At 43.6% G+C, this 18,903-nt stretch overlaps 1 protein-coding gene across 2 annotated transcripts; it reads left to right on the forward strand.

Moving 5' to 3' along the window:
- The first annotated feature begins 1,421 nt into the window (after window positions 1–1,421).
- On the forward strand, window positions 1,422–18,598 carry mn1b (meningioma 1b). Of its 2 annotated transcripts, XM_061037791.1 has the most exons (3): window positions 1,422–2,281; window positions 2,399–6,006; window positions 17,153–18,598. In XM_061037791.1, exons 2-3 carry the CDS (start codon window positions 2,466–2,468, stop codon window positions 17,386–17,388), a joined length of 3,777 nt encoding a protein of 1,258 aa, XP_060893774.1. In that variant the 5' UTR covers window positions 1,422–2,281; window positions 2,399–2,465; the 3' UTR covers window positions 17,389–18,598. The 2 variants fall into 2 exon arrangements, with proteins under 2 accessions (XP_060893774.1, XP_060893773.1); XM_061037790.1 differs by having other exon boundaries at window positions 1,422–6,006.
- Window positions 18,599–18,903: the final 305 nt, after the last annotated feature.

Consider the following 18,903-nt stretch of genomic DNA (forward strand, 5'->3'; position numbering starts at 1 on the left):
GTTCGATGTTCCTTTTTGTTTTACTTTAATACAAACAATCACAGAGTTCCCTTCATCTGTATGGGCAGGCAGACATCCCGGGTTTTATTGTAAGATTCATTTAATATATCGATTATACATCTATATTTTTACGAAGAGGTTTTGTTGCACACAGATAAGAATATGAAATTTGATCATGAAAAGAAGAGCAACATCCAAGGTGCCCGAAAACTTCACAGCAGGGCGGATAAATCCACCCAAACACACACGTGTGAATAACAGAAATCGTTATGACTCATTTCGATTTACGTAACAGAAAATAAAACAGTGTTGTGCAAAAACAAGCCATGAAGTGAACATGAATAAATATAAAAGGGGTTACTTTATTTTTGTATTTAAGTTTTTGCACCTATCAAAATGACACATTACACATACGTATGAAGCCATGTGGGTTTTCTTATATTGGTCATGCAAAAATGTTCTGATTTACAGACTATTATACTAAGAGAAAGTTATTGAATATCGGAGCTGAAGCCCAATATCATCCACATGATTTAGTTCAGACTGTCTGTTAAGGAGGATTTTTTTTTTCTCCCATTGGGACACAGATTCACACTCAGAAGTCATGATTGGTCCCAAGTGTGTGAGTGACTCACTCTAGGATATTAGCTGATTTCAAACTTTATTGCAGTATCATTATCGATCCATATATTTAAAACAAATGGATTTGACATCACCTGCTGTGAATTACTTTAGTAATGCCAATTTGGAATCCTGGTTAAAGTGTATTTATGATGTGGTTCGACCAGGAATTTTGATTTAAACTAAGACTTTTCATTTCCAGTAGCCTACCTGTGTGAACAAGTCGTTTAGTTGTTTAACTGCAGCATTGCAGCTGATGTAATTTACCGTTTTATAAAAAAAAAAAAACATGCAGGCTACTAATCGTGACAATAAAGGTTCACATAAGTGCTGGTCGCTGCATGGATCAATGGATGCAAGAGCTTAAAAAAGGTTTGTTCAAAGAAAAGCCTAAAGTAACATACAAAAGGGCATTATGTGGAGTTTTACTTTCCAGTCGAGGTTTAGAAAATGGCAAAAATGTAGACTAGCTACAACTACGGTTTAGGGAGAGAAAAGACAATCCTCAGGAAATTAATTATATTGTTTGCGATACTGTGTTCAGTTCAAATCAGATTGTAGCTTTAAATGGGACAACACACGCCAGATGTTTAGGTCAGAACATTACAATTTAAGTGAAAGCAATTCCTAAAGATTTGATTTACACACACATCTTTACAATCAGCCTACCATTGACTCAGTAGACCACCTTAAAAGCATTTGTCCCGCCCCCGAAGCTTTCTCTGGCCCCTCTGATTGGCTGAGACCTCCTGCATGGAAGCGGCTGTAGAAATGCAAAACTTGTTGCTGGTTCTTGTGGACGCGTTGATCTCACACAGCGCCGAGCGGCAGAGCAGAGTGAGAGTGTATCTGTGAATCGCTCCCCAGTGCGCTCAGACCACAGCAGACACGACTCGGTAAACGGAGGGACGAGTAAGTTAGGAGCGCAACGCATTTGAAGGACATAAAGCAAGGCGCTTCTCTGCAAGGCGCATGACCGGCAGCGGGTGGAGGATGCTGTCAAGCCGCTCTGTGGTGGTTGAGTGCGGGTAGTGCACGCCGCGCTGCTCCCCGTTCGGGTCGCGCAAACGGACGCTCCGGTTCTCCGGTGCCTGGGTTGGAGACCCGTGTGTGGACTTCGTAATCACACTGGACTTTTGCCTTTATGCCTGTGCAGCAGTGATCGTGATTTTGAAGACATTTATTTAAAGAGGGATTTTTCACAGAGGAAATTTAAACCACACGGCTCCACTTGGACTTTTTATTGTTTCCAGTATGGGACCTGACGCCAAAAGTCGCTCTGGGACATTTGACATTGGACTGGAATCATGAATTAGAAGAGTGAAATGGTCCAATTCCCTGTTTGACTGCTCCAGGTCTTCTGGGTTTTTCTTTTAGTTTGCAAGTGAGGTATTTTATTCACAAGTTACGCTTGGATAAACGCGCACAGACAAACTTTAAAATATGATAGGTCACTTGAGCAGAGTTTTTTTTTTTTTATCTGTTTGGTAAATAATAGACAAAAAGAAGATCAATTAAAGTGCACGCGTTAAAGGCAGGAGCAGGAGCAGGAACGCAGTTGCGTGCGTAATTGGACACGGTGTGTCCCCTCTTCTCTTTGCGTCCTTGGATAATTTGAAAAACAAAAAACAGTTTATTCACAACAATGAGAAGTTATTTGGTGAGTTTTAACATTTTAATTAGTAGATTAAGCAGTTTAATCAGTTGTGTGTCATAAATGTTTGATTAGTTTTTTTTTTGTATATCTTTTTTTCCACTTTTTTGCTTTTGCGGACAGACGGAAAACAGACAGTGTGTCGATGTCTGGCAAACTGGCCGTCATGTGGGATTGATTGCATGGGAGTATGTTTGGGCTGGAGCAGTTTGGTTCTCAGATTAATAGCAGAAACCCTGGCCAGTCAGAGAGAAACATAAACCAACCGAGACTGAACATGGGCTCTCATTATAAAAGCCCGGGTTTTCACGCTGGAGGCCCACCGGGAGCAGTGGAGCCCGGTATGGGCCCTCTGAGCGAGCCGCAAATGCTCGGGCTTAACATGAACATGAACGGAGAGCAGTACGGGGGCTTTCATCCGCGGGGCCACTCGGACATGCATGCAGGCGGCGGACTTCAGCAGCAGCAGCAGCAAGGACCCATGCATGGATTTTTCAACAACCAGCAACCTCATCAAGGGCATCCTCACAGCCATCAACCTCATCCCCACCAACCTCACCCTCATTTCAGTGGGAATTTTGGAGGCCCAGAGCCTGGCTCATCATGCCTGCATGGTGGCAGGCTAATGGGCTACAACAACAATGGCATGGGACCACAGCAGGGCTTTGGAGAAGGATTTGATCCTCTCACTGAGGGGCAGGCAGGGGACGGCTTCCCCCAGCAGCAGCAGCAGCAGCAGCAGCAGCAGCGGCCTGGTAACATGCCTGACTTTCAACATCACGGGCCTCCCAGTGGCAGCCATGCTGTCCCTGCCCCCTGTCTACCCCTGGACCAGTCACCTAATAGAGCGGCATCCTTCCATGGGCTCCCTTCTTCCTCATCCTCATCCTCTGAGTCTCACAGCCTGGAGCCTCGGCGGATGCCCAACCAGGGAGCTGTAGAGGGATTAGAGTATAACTTCCCAAGTGAGCCTCCATCTGGACATTTTGATGTCCATGTATTTTCCCCATCAGAAACAGAATCTCAGATACCCCATTTTGGGCCAGGGAGGCCAGTTCCTGGTGGGAATTTTCCAGGGAACAGTGGCATGCCACGGACACCAGGTATGCAGGGCATCTCAAAGGGACACCAGCCGCCGCCACCACAACCCCAGCAGCCTCAGCATGGTGTGTTTTTTGAGCGTTTTGGAAACGGCCGGAAGGTGCCCGTGGGAATGGAGCCGGGGGTCAGTGCGAGACATCCTCTCATGCAACAGCAACAACAGGCTGGCTTGATAGCCAGACAGAACTCATGTCCCCCTGGCCACCCCAGACCCCCTCAGGCAGAGCCCGGCTCTACTAACCCTAACATTCTGGACGGAGGGGTCATGATGCCTGGCCAACACAACCAGTTTGAATATCCCATTCACAGACTGGAAAATAGGGGGCTGCACCCCTATGGGGACCCCATGTTTAATATGCAACAGCCAGCTCCTCCTCCCTCCCAGCAGCCCCCAAACCAGAGGCTGCAACACTTTGACTCTCCTTATATGAACATGGCCAAAAGGCCTAGATTTGACTTTCCAAATGCACATGGCAGTGAAGGCTGGTGTGGTGGAATGGATAACCACCTCTCTCCTTCTGCCTACCCTGGCCTGCCCGGAGAGTTCACCCCTCCTGTGAGTGAAGGTTTCCCACCAGGTCCCCTGCAGCATCCAGGGCCAGAGCAGCAGTCTCTACAGCAGCGTCAGAATGCAGCCATGATGATCAAACAGATGGCCTCTCGAAACCAGCAGCAGAGAATGAGGCAGCCCAGCCTGCAGCAGCTGGGTCACCACGGTGATGTTCCTCCTGGCCCAATGGCTCACGGAGGCCCAGTAGGGAACATGCCACAGCCTAACTTTGACAGGGAGAGTGGAGGCAGGATGCCCAACATTGATGGACAAAATCCTCATGTAACTCAGGAGACTTCCTGGTTCCAAGGGTCCCACCCGGCAGGAGAGATGATGTCAAGGCGTATGGGTGGAGCGGGAAATGAATCAGGGCCTCATGACATGGGGATGCAGCAGAATGGGGCTGGGATGATGTTTAGGCCAGGCATGGGCATGCAGGAGCCCATGAGAATACCAGGAGATGGCCATGTTCCGGCTCTCCATTCCCCGGGCATGCACTCACAATTCAGCACCAACATGGGCAACCTCTCGCAGATGCAGAGTCCAGGAGCAGGAACAGGGCACCCCAATGCACCGGCAGAAAGGCGGCCAGCTGATTTCCCTGCACCTCCGATGGGGGCACAACCAACGTTTCCCTACGGAGGGGGTAACCGTCAAGGGCCGCCCCACAGTGGCCCCCAGGGGGTGAGCACCTCACCAGGGACATATCCTCCTCAGTCTGAGTTCCCCTCAGGCCAGCGGTCATCTGTTAGTAAGTTAGGAGCTCTGTCCCTGGGGAACTTTAACAAAACCAGCTCTAAAGACAGTGTGTTTGGTCAGAGCTGCCTGGCGGCCCTTTCCACAGCCTGCCAGAACATGATAGCCAGCCTAGGGGCCCCCAATCTTAACGTAACATTCAACAAGAAGAACCAAAATGAGGGCAAGCGAAAACTGAGTCAGACGGAGCAGGACATTAATAGCAGCACATCTAATGGCACTGGCAGTGCTGGTCCTGAATATTTTCAGAGCAGCACTTCCCAGAACAGCCAGATGCCTGGCACCGGGAATAGCAACTCTAAGCCTGCAAGTCAAAGCCAGACGGTGCAGGGGGAAGCCAGTGCCCTCTCCCCAACTTTCAACATGGACGCTACCCCGTGCAGTGAGGGGAAGGCAACAACAGGGAGTGGGAGAGGGAGAGGGAGGAGAAAAAGAGACAGTGGACATGTGAGCCCTGGAATTTTTTTTTCCTCTGACAATGTTAACCCTGTTGTAAGTCCAGGCCAGCAGACCCCCTCGGCTGGCGTTGGGGAGAGGGGTGGGGGCACGCCCCATGAGAAACACCTCCAATCGCCATCTTGGGGAAAAGGAGGTGACCTAATGTTGGGGGACCAGGCTGATCTGATGTCATCTTTGGACAGTGGCATTCAAAGTGTTGCCAAGTCTGACAGCAGCTCACCTCGAGTGGACTTTCCTGACGATGTCAGCACCCACTACGGCAACGAGGACGAGGTATCCTCCAGCTCAGACGCAGGAGGGGCCTCTGCAACAAAGCCTAACCGCAGCCCTATGATCACCGGCTCACCCAAAATACAGAGGGGTGATCATGGCTTGATAAATGGACAGAAGCCCCTTGGCATGGGCATCAACAATCATACTACCTCGACACCAGACAGCTATGGACTAAATGCTGGTGGGGGCACAGGGGCCAATGGTGTCAGCCACCCAGGCACTCCTGGGGTGGAGCAGGTACGCACCCCATCCAGCACCTCTGGCCAGGATGAAATCCATCCTCTGGAGATTCTGCAGGCCCAGATCCAGCTCCAGCGGCAGCAGTTCAGTATCTCTGAGGACCAGCCCCTGGCCATGAAGAATGGCAAGAAGAATGGCGACTGTCCATCGCAGAATGGAGACAATGAGCTGGCAGGCTGCAGCCCGGATGCTGGTAAGGGCTCAATGGGCACCATTGACCTTGACACCCTCATGGCAGAGCAGCACGCCACCTGGTACGTGCCCAGTGACAAGGCCATGATGGACGGGTCAGAGGATGACAAGGCCATGGGACCATGGGAAAAAAATAAGAGCCAAAACAACAGTAAAGAAGGTAAATAAAAACTGCTTCATATATTTGGCTAATCTTTACCTCTTTTTCTTCTTCTTTTTTATTTTCACTTTGTGGTCATTCACACATGCAGCACAGACTATATTAACAAATCTATTTTTCTCACAACATTTGTTTCCTTATAACATATATTTTTCACATATTCTAAAAATAATAATCACGTGTATCAGTTAAATAACAAGTAAAGCTGCTCTGTGAACGCTGATGGTAGATAGTTCATACTGTGCGTCAGAAAGCAGCTGTCTCTGTTTAACGTCTGTCTTTGTATTTTAAAGGTTATGCCTATAGGAAATTTTTACATATAATGATGGAAGCATCAATATCTTTGAAAAAACTCGATTTATGCAGTAATATTCTCGTTGAATTGGTCCGTGAAGAAGATATTAAAAAAATGGTTATCAGAATGGCCACTTTAAGTGCCATCTGACTGAACAAAGTAATCCTTGTATTTTTTTGCATTGTTTTTTTCTAAGATTCCTCATTGTTAAAGCCCTTCAAAAGAGCAGCTCAAGAAAAGTAAACATTTCCTGTGGTTCTTTATCTCGGTTTTCAGGGTGAACAACTACATTGAGAAGATTAATAGCTTTTTGAGGATATGCATTCGCGCAGCGGGGTTTCCCTCGCCTTGTTACGTGTTTGTTTTTGTTATTATCAGGGGATAATACAGAGCTGCTCAATGTAGATTGATTTTAGATTGGCAGGACAGGATTTCAAAGTTTACATATCATGCTGAAGTGAATAGATACGTTTTTATTTGATTTTTTTTGTGTGGAAAATACTTGCATTTGATTTTTTCAAACACTTTTTAGAAATAAGTTAAAATGTAGACTAGGTGTTTATATTCTTAACCGACTATCTGTTATTTAAAAATATTTCTTCACTTTTGAACGACATAATAATAACTACTATCTACCTTAATCGGAGTAAATTATCTTTGTAGATTCGGTTTTTTTCACTACAGAAAGTTTATGATAGCTAATGTAAAATCTACAGCTCTAAACCAACAGAAGAAATATTTCTAGTAGACGGAGATTTCATGATAAGCACTTGATGGTTAATTGTTCAATATATTTAATGTAGCATAATTGTTTTTATGATGATATGGAAGTGCTGAGGAATAGTTTAACTTGTACGTTGCTGTGTGGTTTCATCTTCTCTTTTCATTCACCTCCCTAATTATTTTTATTAATTATTTTTAATAATAATAATTGTTATTATTAATTATTATTGATAATAATAATAATACATTAAATTAATTATTGTATTACCTTATTTTAAATAGTGATCTTTTAATATTAGTTTGTGTGCATTAATATTAAATAAAGCAAATGGTAGGCAAAAATATTAATTATTATTGCAGAATAAGGAAAGTTGTAGTCGCAATTAAAATGTGTAAGTTTCATGGAGGCTTTTTGTTCATATATTTAATTATTTTAAACGGTTCTTTTTTTTTCTTGTCAATTTGTGTTTTTACGTGTGTGGTTTCCAAACCGTAGACGGAGGTGCTTAACGTTGCTGCTTGAATAATGTAAAAAAAACTCTTCCCTCGGTCGATGTGAATTAATGGATATATAATAACGTTAGGATTCATGTCTGTGTGGATAGCGCTCAGCGCGTCTCGAGCGCCTCTTTGTTCTGATCGGTGCGGGTGCAGAGAGGGGCGGGCGCGCGCACGGAGTCTGGGGTCCAGGCGTTTTGCTTATGTGAAGCTGAGCACAGGGTGTCGGGTGGGAAAACTAAGTACTTCGGTAAGAGCTGTGTAACTCACCATTTCGACTAATGTTGGCAAAACGAAAATTTGGATAATAAAAACAACAAACAGCCTAATAAACTATTTAACATTTATTTTTTAGCCAAAATGACCAAAAGTCATACATTTCAGCTTTGTTTTTCTGTTCTCTTCATTACACCACTGATCGTCTCAGCTAAGACACAATTGATCCTCATGCTAAACACAAGAGGCACATGTCTAGTTATTTAATTAAAAACAATTTGGTTAAAAAAAAAAAAAAAAAAAAAAAAAACAAGCAAAGAAAAAGCACAAGATAGTAGGAAAAAAGAATAATGCCAAATGATGCCAGAACGTGATAAGTAACATCATCACTTTTGATATTGATTAATGAGTTTTATCCTGAGTCAGAAACCCAAAACTGATAAGCATAGGCTCACTCTGTTGCTCTGATCATTTAATTACTCTGAGACTGATAGCACATTAGAAATTGACAAAAAAAATAGGTAGCTATTTAAAAGCAGAACAGTCTAATTTCTTCTCTTCCATCTTGTCTCCTTGTATCTCCTCTCCTCCTCTCCTTTCCTCCTCTCCTCCTGTCCTCCCCTCGTCTCCTCTCGTCTCTCAGTCCTCCCTGCATGGACATGAGGCATGCAGCTCGGGAGCGATCGATAGCTAGTTAGCACAAATCACGGCTCCTGACAGTTTCTCATTTGAGTGCCTCAGACAGCAGAGATGAAAAAAAGGGTGGAGGTGTATTTGGGAGGGGAGGGGGATTTTGTGATTGAATCTGATGCTTAGGCTACACAGAAGGGAGCAAAATAACATAATAATTTAAGATAAGTCATAGCCCACAGTGCACTTCCATAAGAGCCAACATCCCACAGGCTTTTCACGCTGCAAAAAAATATCCACCCGGACCAGTAAGTGGAGTTCTCAGTCCTGTGAACAAAATTCTGCCTTTGGGGAGATAATGTCAGTGACACTAATGTGAAATAAATCAGGCCAATTCATTAGTCCATTAGCATTAACTAGATGTTACTCGGAAATATTGCAAAAGATCATAATTTTCATTAGGGTGAAATTATTTATGTAGTTCCAGTGACAGTGGAATATATTTTTTTATACGTCTATTAAGTTATAATAACATTATAATTAGAATTACAAGATCATGTCATCTTTTCTTGTGGAGATATTCTAAATGGTTCTATACGCCTTTTCCTAATGTGGTGGATACAATGTATTTGTATTTTTTAAACTTCCAAAGACGACCTGTGTCCTCACAATGACATTTTTTTAATATGCCTTATTGTGCTCTCTCAAACGTGTTGTAGAATTATGCAGATTCATTTCTACTTTAACTCATTTCCTTCTTTCCCAGTGGTGTTTGGTTCAGTCAGGTTTATACGTTTAATTGTGAACAGTCTTAAAAAACACATGAGACACATATTCCGATTTATAATTCAAAGGAAATGCACTTAAATATTTTTTAATACTTACAAGCCGAGGTGATAGTTTAGTTTAAAGGGGTTAAACTTTGACCAGAGTTTGTCTAAATATGGAATTGCCTGCTGAGAGTTTAGATTTCGTAGTAAGACCTGATACAAGGTCTGTATTTGTTGTTTTAAGGTCTTAGTGTTTTCGTTCTTTTGCATGGGAAGTGAACTGTAACGTCGTGAGAACTGAAATCGATGTAGTGTGTTCTTTTGGTTTGCCTCAGAATGCAGTGACATTAAAAGAGCTGGGGGTCATGGGTCAGTTTAGTCACATGAGGTGAATGTTTCACTCTATAGGTGCCTATTGTACAGTAATTTAGAACTTCAGAGGGAGCCCAGGTCATTTTGTTGCTACTTGTGTTTGTGTTAATGCTCTATGTGCAAAAGAGAATACACGAGCCACCAGTTTGCTATCATTCAAAGACGACACAGCATAAATTTACATTGTTTGTTACCTAAACGTTGATATGCGCTGAACGTATGAGGATCAAGTTAAACTGTGCTTAAAGCTGATGCCAGTTCACCCAGTGCACCCCATCTCCCCCCTCTCTGTGGCCCCTGTCAGCCTGTTTAAAGTGACACATGCTGCAGTAATGGCTCCCTTTGGACCCCATGTTTGGCCTCCTCTGTGACAGCATGTAGCTCAAGTTTTTTCACTGTAGCCCGGTTTTACCTGCCGCTGTAAGCTCAGACTCTACTGTGCAGCACCGTGTCGTCTCTTCCCACTAAATATGGACTTGAGGTGCACACTAGTAACTGTCCTTGTGTGGTGTCAGTTAATATTATTTCCTCTTTTCAGAGAAATAGTTACACTCTTCCTCTTCCCTTCTCTTCAGTATATCTTAGCCAGAAGCTGACCGTTCGTTTGGAAACTCGTGCAAAGTCTTGATAACAGGCCACCATCAGGCGTAGGAAGTGATTCAGTTATTTTTATTTCTACTTTTTGCCACATGCACTTTTTTTTTTTTTATCAGCACAGTTAAAACACTTCACAGTTGACCCTGTGGAATAGTTTCACTCCTCAGTCTCAGTAATCAGCCCATAAACAGCTCTAATAATGATCAAATCTCCCTCGCTCTGACTTTGACAGGTTTGGGGGGAAAAAAGGGAACTTGCATCTTATTACACCAACTAGAAAGCACTTAAATCTGCAGAAGGAGCTGTATTGATATTCCACTATGGAGCACACGTTCCTGTGAGACTACCTGCCTTTGACATTTTAGCGCGACAACAAGCTCACAAATCGCACCAGTAATTTCTATTTCTAAAAAAAGACGCAAGTGATTGGCACATGCTTGAATGTGGGAAAAACAGCTCGGGGCAGTGTGTGTTCTTTACCTGTCATTACAAGGTGTTTCATATTGACGTTTTCAACAACATAAATCCAACCAGCCTGCCGCACACTCCTGTACTACAGTAATGATAATAATCATGATAATCATAGCAATTAGCCTTTGTAATATTGTTTCCAAAGGTGGCAATTCCTCCTCAGGCGACTCCTGTTAGTTCACTTGGTTACTGACAGGTTCATCAGGGTTTTCGAAAAACAGCCAGTTTAAGTTTGTAGTGTTGATTTATGCAACAAAAATACACGATTTTACCAACAGATCCTATCTTGAAAAACATTTCCTCCTGAATAATATGTGGATGAAGAAAGTATTGCATATCTTAATGTTTTTTGTTTTTCTGTGACGTAAGAGTCTGATGAAGGGCAGGTTTTGTAGACTCTGCAACTTAATAGTTTGGATTTGTCAGCTGCAGACACAAAGTTTGATTTATTTCGACTCAGTGTCAGACTCAAAGCTTCACCCCCCCCCCCCCCCCCCCCCCCCGATCCCAGGTGTCTTGCTTGATGAAAACGCTCACTTAATTCTAACATGCTGAAAATATTTAAGAGCATTTACTTGACATGTAAATAGCGCAGGGCTAAAAAACACCCATCGTGCATTTTAAGTGCCTGGTCCATAAGATGCCTGGTAGTGTGTTTGTTTACATGCTATGTGCTTGTGCGTGCTTGTGCGTGCTTGTGCTTGCTTGTGCGTGTGCTCCCTGTTCCTGGGCTTTTGCACGACATTGAGCTCTAGTGACAGTTAAAGGAAGCCTGTTAAAGAAGTGTGTTTGTGACTGCATGATGAAGAGAGAAAAAAGATTAACAAAAGGTGTCAGTCCTTTTTTTTTTTTTTTTTTTTTTTTTGCTTTGCTGGATTTTCAACTCTTCAAAAATAGCAGTTCATCCGGTGTTTTGTTTTCCCTGGGGAAGGATGTTAGAGTAAAATAAAACTTGCCTCAGCATGTGGTAAATGTTCTCCATGGATGCAGCGGGGAATGGAAGGCTGAGTTTATCTGGGAGATGCACAGAATGAGGAGTCTCAAAGCTTCGATCGTGGATGTATGTGACGTGCCTCCAAATGTCCACTGTCTTGTTAAATGTCTGCACGAACAAGAAAAGAAAAAGGAACGGTTTGGTATGGACGGTCTCCTGAGTTCATATAATACCTGCCGTACATGTACAGCATTTACAGGGTGTGCATGTGTGTGCTAGTGTCAGTGAGTGTGTTCACAGGTTTCTCAGAGGTGTAGATGTTGTCACGCTGCCAGCAGCGGTTATGTTATTAGACACACAGGTAGTCGTCAGGCGCCTTTAATTTGTATTGAGGAATTGACAAATGAGTTATGACACTGGAGCAGTTTCTCCTGGGAGACAGAAGTAGAGAGTGATGGAGTGAACGAGCAAGTCAGAGAGATAGTGAGGAGTGTGGGGGTTTTTTTCAGAGGGCTTGTAGTTTCTCTGGAGAGGCGAGGGGATGGGTAATAGTTTCCATTTGCATTTGGGAAATAAAAATAATTCAATTCCACTTGAAACCTTTTTTTCATCAGTTACATGCTCCATGTCTATTGTACCTTATTCACATCATTTATCTATTGCATCTATTTCTTTAAAAAAAAAAAATACCCCCCACTTAAAAAAACGGAATTAGTTAATACAAAACAGCAAGAGCCAAATAACAATAAAACAAAGAATGCATTTGATTATACAGATAAAATAATCTGTTTACACAATTTAATTTTTTTTCCTGGAACAGAATTCACAATAACCTCTACTATAGTTATTTTCATAGACGAGGCCTCTCTCCTTCAGGCGCCTTGGAACTGAAAATTTGCCACAGTTTTAAATGCATGTCTGACCTTTTCTTTTAAAGGTAAAAAAAACAAAAACAAAGTGTGCCTCACTGTGCTGAAACAAAATAGAGACAGCGAAGTAGATCAATATGTCACCGACTTAGATGACATGCTGGACAGGTCCTGGACATGGTTGTGAGTTATGAAGGAGGCACTAAATCACTTCCCATGTTCTGATTTGTGTCTGGTTTCCTAAGCACTTCTCGTGGCCAAAGGGGGAGGTGTGTGTGTGTGTGTGTGTGTGTGTGTGTGTGGGGGGATGAGTTGGAGGGAAAGGGAATGGGTGTGTTGCTGCTGGAGAGAAGGTAACGAATGCTGGGGGCAATGCCTGCCCGGGCAAGTTTCTTCTTTCTTTTTTCCTTTATGTTGCAGGCCAGAGAACAGAGAGGAAATTCAAACCAAAATAACCTCTGTGCCCTTGCCTGAGAAATGTGCCCTCCTCCCCTCCACCCTTCCACCCTGCTCCCTCCAGATATCCTCCCTACTCTGAGGGAAAGGTCACACTGCGACAGTTCGGTGGAGTTCAGGGTGCCTTGGTTGCCGAGAGCGTCACTTGCCCTGGACGCCTACCCACCTTAGGGGGAGAGGGTACCTGTGACAATCCCTCTTTTATATTGTTTCGACTTTTCATTTATAAATGTACTCCAGTGATTTTATTTTGTTTTCTTTGTGTCCTGAACAAACTGCATGTCCTGTCATTTCTGAGAGTAATGATGCAATTTATGGAAAACTTTGTTACATTTAAGCCCAAGAAATGTTGGGCTCTTTAACCCTTACGTTTAAAGTCAGATATTTTTCTCGCCCTCTAAAAAAAAAAAAATTGACTCTCCCTCCCCGGATTTTGACGGCTGTTTTGTGCTGACAAAGACAGAAGCCCTCACACCAGGCCGTGGTGCTAGTTGTTATGCTAAAGGAATCTGACCTGATGTCACACACTGTCATAGGAGCGCAGGCCTTTGGGTGTTTTTGTCAGCGAGCGGAGCCTTCTGATAGGGCTGGTTTGTGTTCAGAGAGGAAGGGGTCGCGCCCTCGGGGGCACGAGGTCAAAGGTGAAGTGTCGTCATGGAACTATAGAGCTCGGGATAGAAAGGGCAGAGGCCTGCCGCATGGGATTGTGGGGCCTGGGAAATCAATGTGACGGCTCTGAGGAAACTTGCACCAAATAGGAGCTTTGATATAAACCGTCTCATGCTCATTTTATTTGATTTTCTATCAAAAAGTACATATAGTTCAGCTTATTTTCTACTTTACTAACATACAAATATATATATATGTGCAGACCTCAAATGTTTCTCCCCTCATTTTTTACCTTAGTGTTGCTTTTTGAGCTAATTGATAAAATAATTGCACATCTGTGTGTGTGTGTGTGTGTGTGTGTGTGTGTGTGTGTGTGTGTGTGTGTGTGTGTGTGTGTGTGTGTGTGTGTGTGTGTGTGTGTGTGTGTGTGTGTGTGTGTGTGTGTGTGTGTGTGTGTGTGTGTGTGTGTGTGTGTGTGTGTGTGTGTGTGTGTGTGTGTGTGTGTGTGTGTGTGTGTGTGTGTGACATGTAAACCCGTGTCAGGCCGTCAGCTCACAGACACATTGGTGTCATCCAGACAAGCAGAGCTGTGCGTTGTGCTCCAAGCCTTCATCGCATTCAGGCTCCACTCATCTCTGTAAATCGTCTCTGGCTGTGTGTGTGTGTGTGTGTGTGTGTGTGTGTGTGTGTGTGAGATGTCTCCAAAAACCCTGCTGCTATGTGTGCGTCTTCTTTGTTCTGTGTGTGTGTGTCAGCATCATCACCAGGCACTAAATAACAAAGTACAGCACTTGGGGCGAGAGATATAGCGATATAAGAGCATCACATTAGATTCAGTATTTACTGAACACATCACTGTGGTAATCTGTTCTGGCTGTAATGTGGTTAAGGATATTTAGGTGTGTTTGTGGCTCGGCGCAGCTGCTCGTGCTGTTACTGTTCCCTTTTTTTATTAAGTATTTTTTCCCTTGCTTGCTGATGCTAAGCACTTGTTCCCCCTCAGATGAATAGGCTATTATTGAGATATTACCGTGGATATGAATTCTGCATTAGTCAATGAACAGCCATAACAAGATAGATCGTATTATATACACATGTGAAAAGATTTCCCTGCTTGTTAAATGTCATGGTGATTTTGGATTTAGACTTGTGTGATGTAGAATTTCACACCGCCGTTTCCACTCTTGAGCGAATTCCCCGCCATGGATAATGGTTACAGTTTAAGGCCAGTGTCTTGATTTTTCCATAAAAAACACATCCCTTCAATCCTCTTTGGCTTCCCTGTAATACTGGGTGATATTTTAATCCTGTGGTGGTCAAGTGTTTGGCTTATTTTAGAAGTCATGGATTTTTTGCATATACTGCTAATAGAAAAGTGTATTAAAACAAATGGCATTAGCCAATTCATTATTTTTCATGCATGTCATTAATTAGTCTAAGGTGTAAATACAAATTTTTTTTTTTTTTTTAAATAGAAAATCATACATATGCTGAACATCAAAAATGTGTACTAAAAAGAGAATTTATAATTTATATAATTAATATATACATTTTGCATATCTTGTTATTCAGTGTGTTTTTGCTCCTGTCCTCATATTGAAGCTAACTGATGTGTCTAGCAGAGATTGTGTGTGACTGTTTTGGCATGCAAGTCCATATATATATGTGTGTGTGTGTGTGTGTGTGTGTGTGTGTGTGTGTGTGGAGCAGCTGAGGGCTGGTGTGTGTACGGCAGCGGCGGCGTTGGTTGGGTTGTTGTGCGTTTGTGGCCGTGCGCGTTGTCAGTTCTCTGTGTGTCAGCAGTGAGCCAGGGGAACGCTTGGCTGCCTATTCAGGCCGGTGCGGACCCTGCTGTGCCCAGCTAGCATGAGCTGCTGGCGGGTGCTGGAGGGCACACAGCTCTCCAAAGAGGGAGTCTGAGTGGGTGTAGGGGCGACGTGGGGTGGAGAAAAGGGTTTGGGATGGTGGGGGTGATACTGGCAGGGGGTGGGGGATCTGCCATGCTGAGGTGTATGACTGGACCCTCTGGCAAATGTTAGATCTTGTCAGTGCCGCCACCAACACTGCTCTAAATCCTCATTTCTCCCTCCCACCCCCCACTTTCTCAGCCCCCACTCACACCACGTCTGCAGTCCTTTAGAGGGAGATGGAGAGAGAGAAAGAGAGAGAGAGAGAGAAATTTACAGAGGCCAGCAGTCAGAGATACCAAACAGGGAACAACGGGAGGCTTGGCTGCCTGACCTTTTACCAAATCCCCCACTTTTCCATTCCAGTGGTCGCAGCCCAGACAGGCTGGGGGGCAAGCCTGCTTCACTGCCTGCATGTCTGCCTCTCTTGGTTGTCCTAGCTGCCCCCTCTGGTCTGGATCAGCCTGGGCTGGCGTCCCTGGATGTGTTTTGTTGACACTTTGTCACTGCTGCCTCAGGCTTTCAGAAAGCAAAGACGAAGGAAAGAAAACAAGTGAAAAAATGTTCAAGTAGCATAAAAATATGAGCTTAAAAGGTGAAAACAGGGCTGTGGATATATGGTTTCTCTTTACTCTCAGGTGAGCAGCACATTGACTGCAGTGTTGTGATCTGCAGCCTCTGTGCCGTCGACTGTGTCGCCTATCACAGCCTCTTCCTCGTTTGACACATGTAACTCAGCTTGTCAGAGCTGTTTCCTACCTGTCTCTACACTCAGGCTCCTAGATGTGCCTGCACCTTAAAGCTCTGTGTGTGTCTTTGTGGAGCACACTGATGTGTTCACCATCCACACTGAGCAAGGCAGTGCTGTGTCTTAGTGAGGTAAGGAGATGGGAGAATAATAAGCCTGATTTTACAGAGGGCTCCATAAACTTTCTCCGTGCTTTAGGCTTCCTTGAAGGCAAAACCCGAAACTAACGGTGCAATACTGTCATAACACACAGCCCCACTGTACACTCTTTCCCAGTACCTGTGTCTCTCCCTCTCTCGCTCTATTTTGTGCCTTCATTTGAACTTTTCTTTATTCCTTCCCCCTTCTCCCTCAATATGCTGCAGTCTCTATCCCAGAAGATGTGACGCTGTGCTTTTAAGTCAGGTTTAGCCAAGCACCTCTTGTACTCATCAGTCTTCCCCTAAATGAATATTTTTCGTTACATGGCACACAGTGATTTTTCTCCATACATGAAGCATGCATCTCAGCTGTCAGCAGATTTTTTTATTTGTCTTGTAATCAACCTGTGTATGGATTTTCAGTAAAATAGGTGCAACCAGTTAATACGAGGCACCACACCTTGGTGACACAGGGTCGATACCGTGGCATGGTCATTATACCAGTAAATTGGGTCAAGCAGGGTTAAAGGCCAGCATTCTCTGTGCCCTTTGACCCTCTGACCGGGAGGGTCACCCAGGGGCGCTTCAGATTTGCACGCCTGGCTGGGAGAAAGCGTTTGTATGTGTGTGTTTTCTCGTGTGTGTTGTATATCAGGCATGAAGAGGAGGAGTGTGAGCAGAGGAAGCTTTGCTCACAGCCTCTTCTTTCAGGTCGCGTTGATGAAGAGGTGGAATAGTGTTGAATTAATTTCACAGTGCAGATTTAGAGTGGGATGTGTAAATGACACTGGTTTAATTAAAAGTGTGTATTTTAAAATGCTTCATCTGCATCAGACAATGCCAATCGCTTGAAGTTGTTTTTCATCTTTTCTTAATTATTAATCTTTTCCTCTCTGTGTTCTTGTCTGCAGAGTCCGAGCTGACCCAGAGCAAGACTGGAGCCGGGGCCCCAGGAGCCGGAGGAGGAGGAGGCGGCGGAGGAGGAGGAGGCGGGAGCAGCGGAGGGAACCACCTGCAGTGCCTGTCCGTCCACTGCACAGACGAGCTGGGGGACAGTAAGGGTCGAGGGGGGCCCGTCTCATCCTGGCGTTCGCTCCACTCTGATATCTCCAATCGGTTCGGGACATTCGTGGCCGCACTAACTTGAACAAAGCAGGAAGAAGAAAACGGGATTACTTATAAGACTTCATAAGCTTCAGAGACAACTTAAAGATGATATGAATGATGAGGAGGAAATGGTGTCGCTAGCAGCTCGTGTCTGCTCAGAGACAGAAAGACATTTACGCTCATAAATGCAAACACACTCACTCTCACACACACATTCACACATGCTAATACCATGTCTTTTCTGAAACATGCATTCACTCTCTCTGTCTTTCTCTCTCTCTCTCTCTCTCTCTCTCTCTCTCACACACACACACACACAAACTCACACACCCACACACACTCACACACACATACACTGCTGGACTTTACAGCGCGGGCTCCTCTCTACAATGCCCACATCTGGAAAACCTCAATTCAATACTTTGTTTTCTTTTATTTTCTTTGTTGAAGATAAATAAAGAAATGTCAAAGGAGGCGATTGAACAAATAGAAGTGGAAGAAGGGATATTCGGTTATCAGTGGCTCTGATTGTATACCAGTGTTGAGAACAAGATCTTATGACTTTCAATTCGTTGATGGCCTCATTAACTATTATGGATCCAATGTGTTCATCCAGAAGGAGAGATTTCTTCACTCCTATTAGTAAATATTGCAGACTGTTTAATACAAACACACCAAGACGCAAACCCAGAGAAAGAAAGGGTGAATACGCATGAATGTAACTCAACAGTTTTTTATGAACACCTCATTCTCAAGCAAAATGAAACCTCAATCATTTACAATTTGTTGCAATTCTCCAATCTTTATAATGCTGAGAACATCTTTCCCTCATTGTTTTTATTTTTATTTTCTTCTCTTCTTCTACTTACCTCTGCTATCAACCATATGAGCTCAACCACTTCTATACAATTCAGCCAATGGGAACTGAATAAATGGAGGTTGAGGGATTGTTTAATAAGGGAATTGAAAAAAAGACTATTGGTATTGCACATGTATAATAAGAGAAAATTTGCTGTGTGTTAGGCAATCTTGTAATCTTTAAATAAAGCTTCTGTTGAATTTGAATTTCTGAAACAATAGATGGAGGACTGTGACGGCATTTTATGAACTGATATTTGTTTTCTTTTTTTGGTTTTCTTTTTTTTAATAATATGTAAAGTGCAGTCGTCTGTTTTCCTGCATATTGTATATATCTGTATATGTTTTATTGAGTAACTAAATAACAATAAATATGACGTTAAAGGTGACAATTTGTGTTTCCTGTGGCTTTTGCGTTTGATAGTATATTATCAGTCAATGCAACAAAAAACAGATCATTGAATAGACTTTTTAGTCTACTACTAAGGGAGTATTGTAGTGTGGGTATTCTGAGCTTCATCGTTGAATTACACACAGTGCACAGGGTGTACTCACAGTGACAGATATGACAGGGGAGTTGGGGGCTGAAGCACAATACCTGACAAGCATGCAGGAGCCGGCAAAACATTAAAGACGCAAGATCAGGAATACTAGTGAACGTGGCTTACTGCTGGATTAGGAAACCAACAGGATTAAT

The sequence above is a fragment of the Labrus mixtus genome, chromosome 5 (assembly GCF_963584025.1).
Source record: "Labrus mixtus chromosome 5, fLabMix1.1, whole genome shotgun sequence".
NCBI classification, from domain to species: Eukaryota; Metazoa; Chordata; class Actinopteri; order Labriformes; family Labridae; genus Labrus; species Labrus mixtus.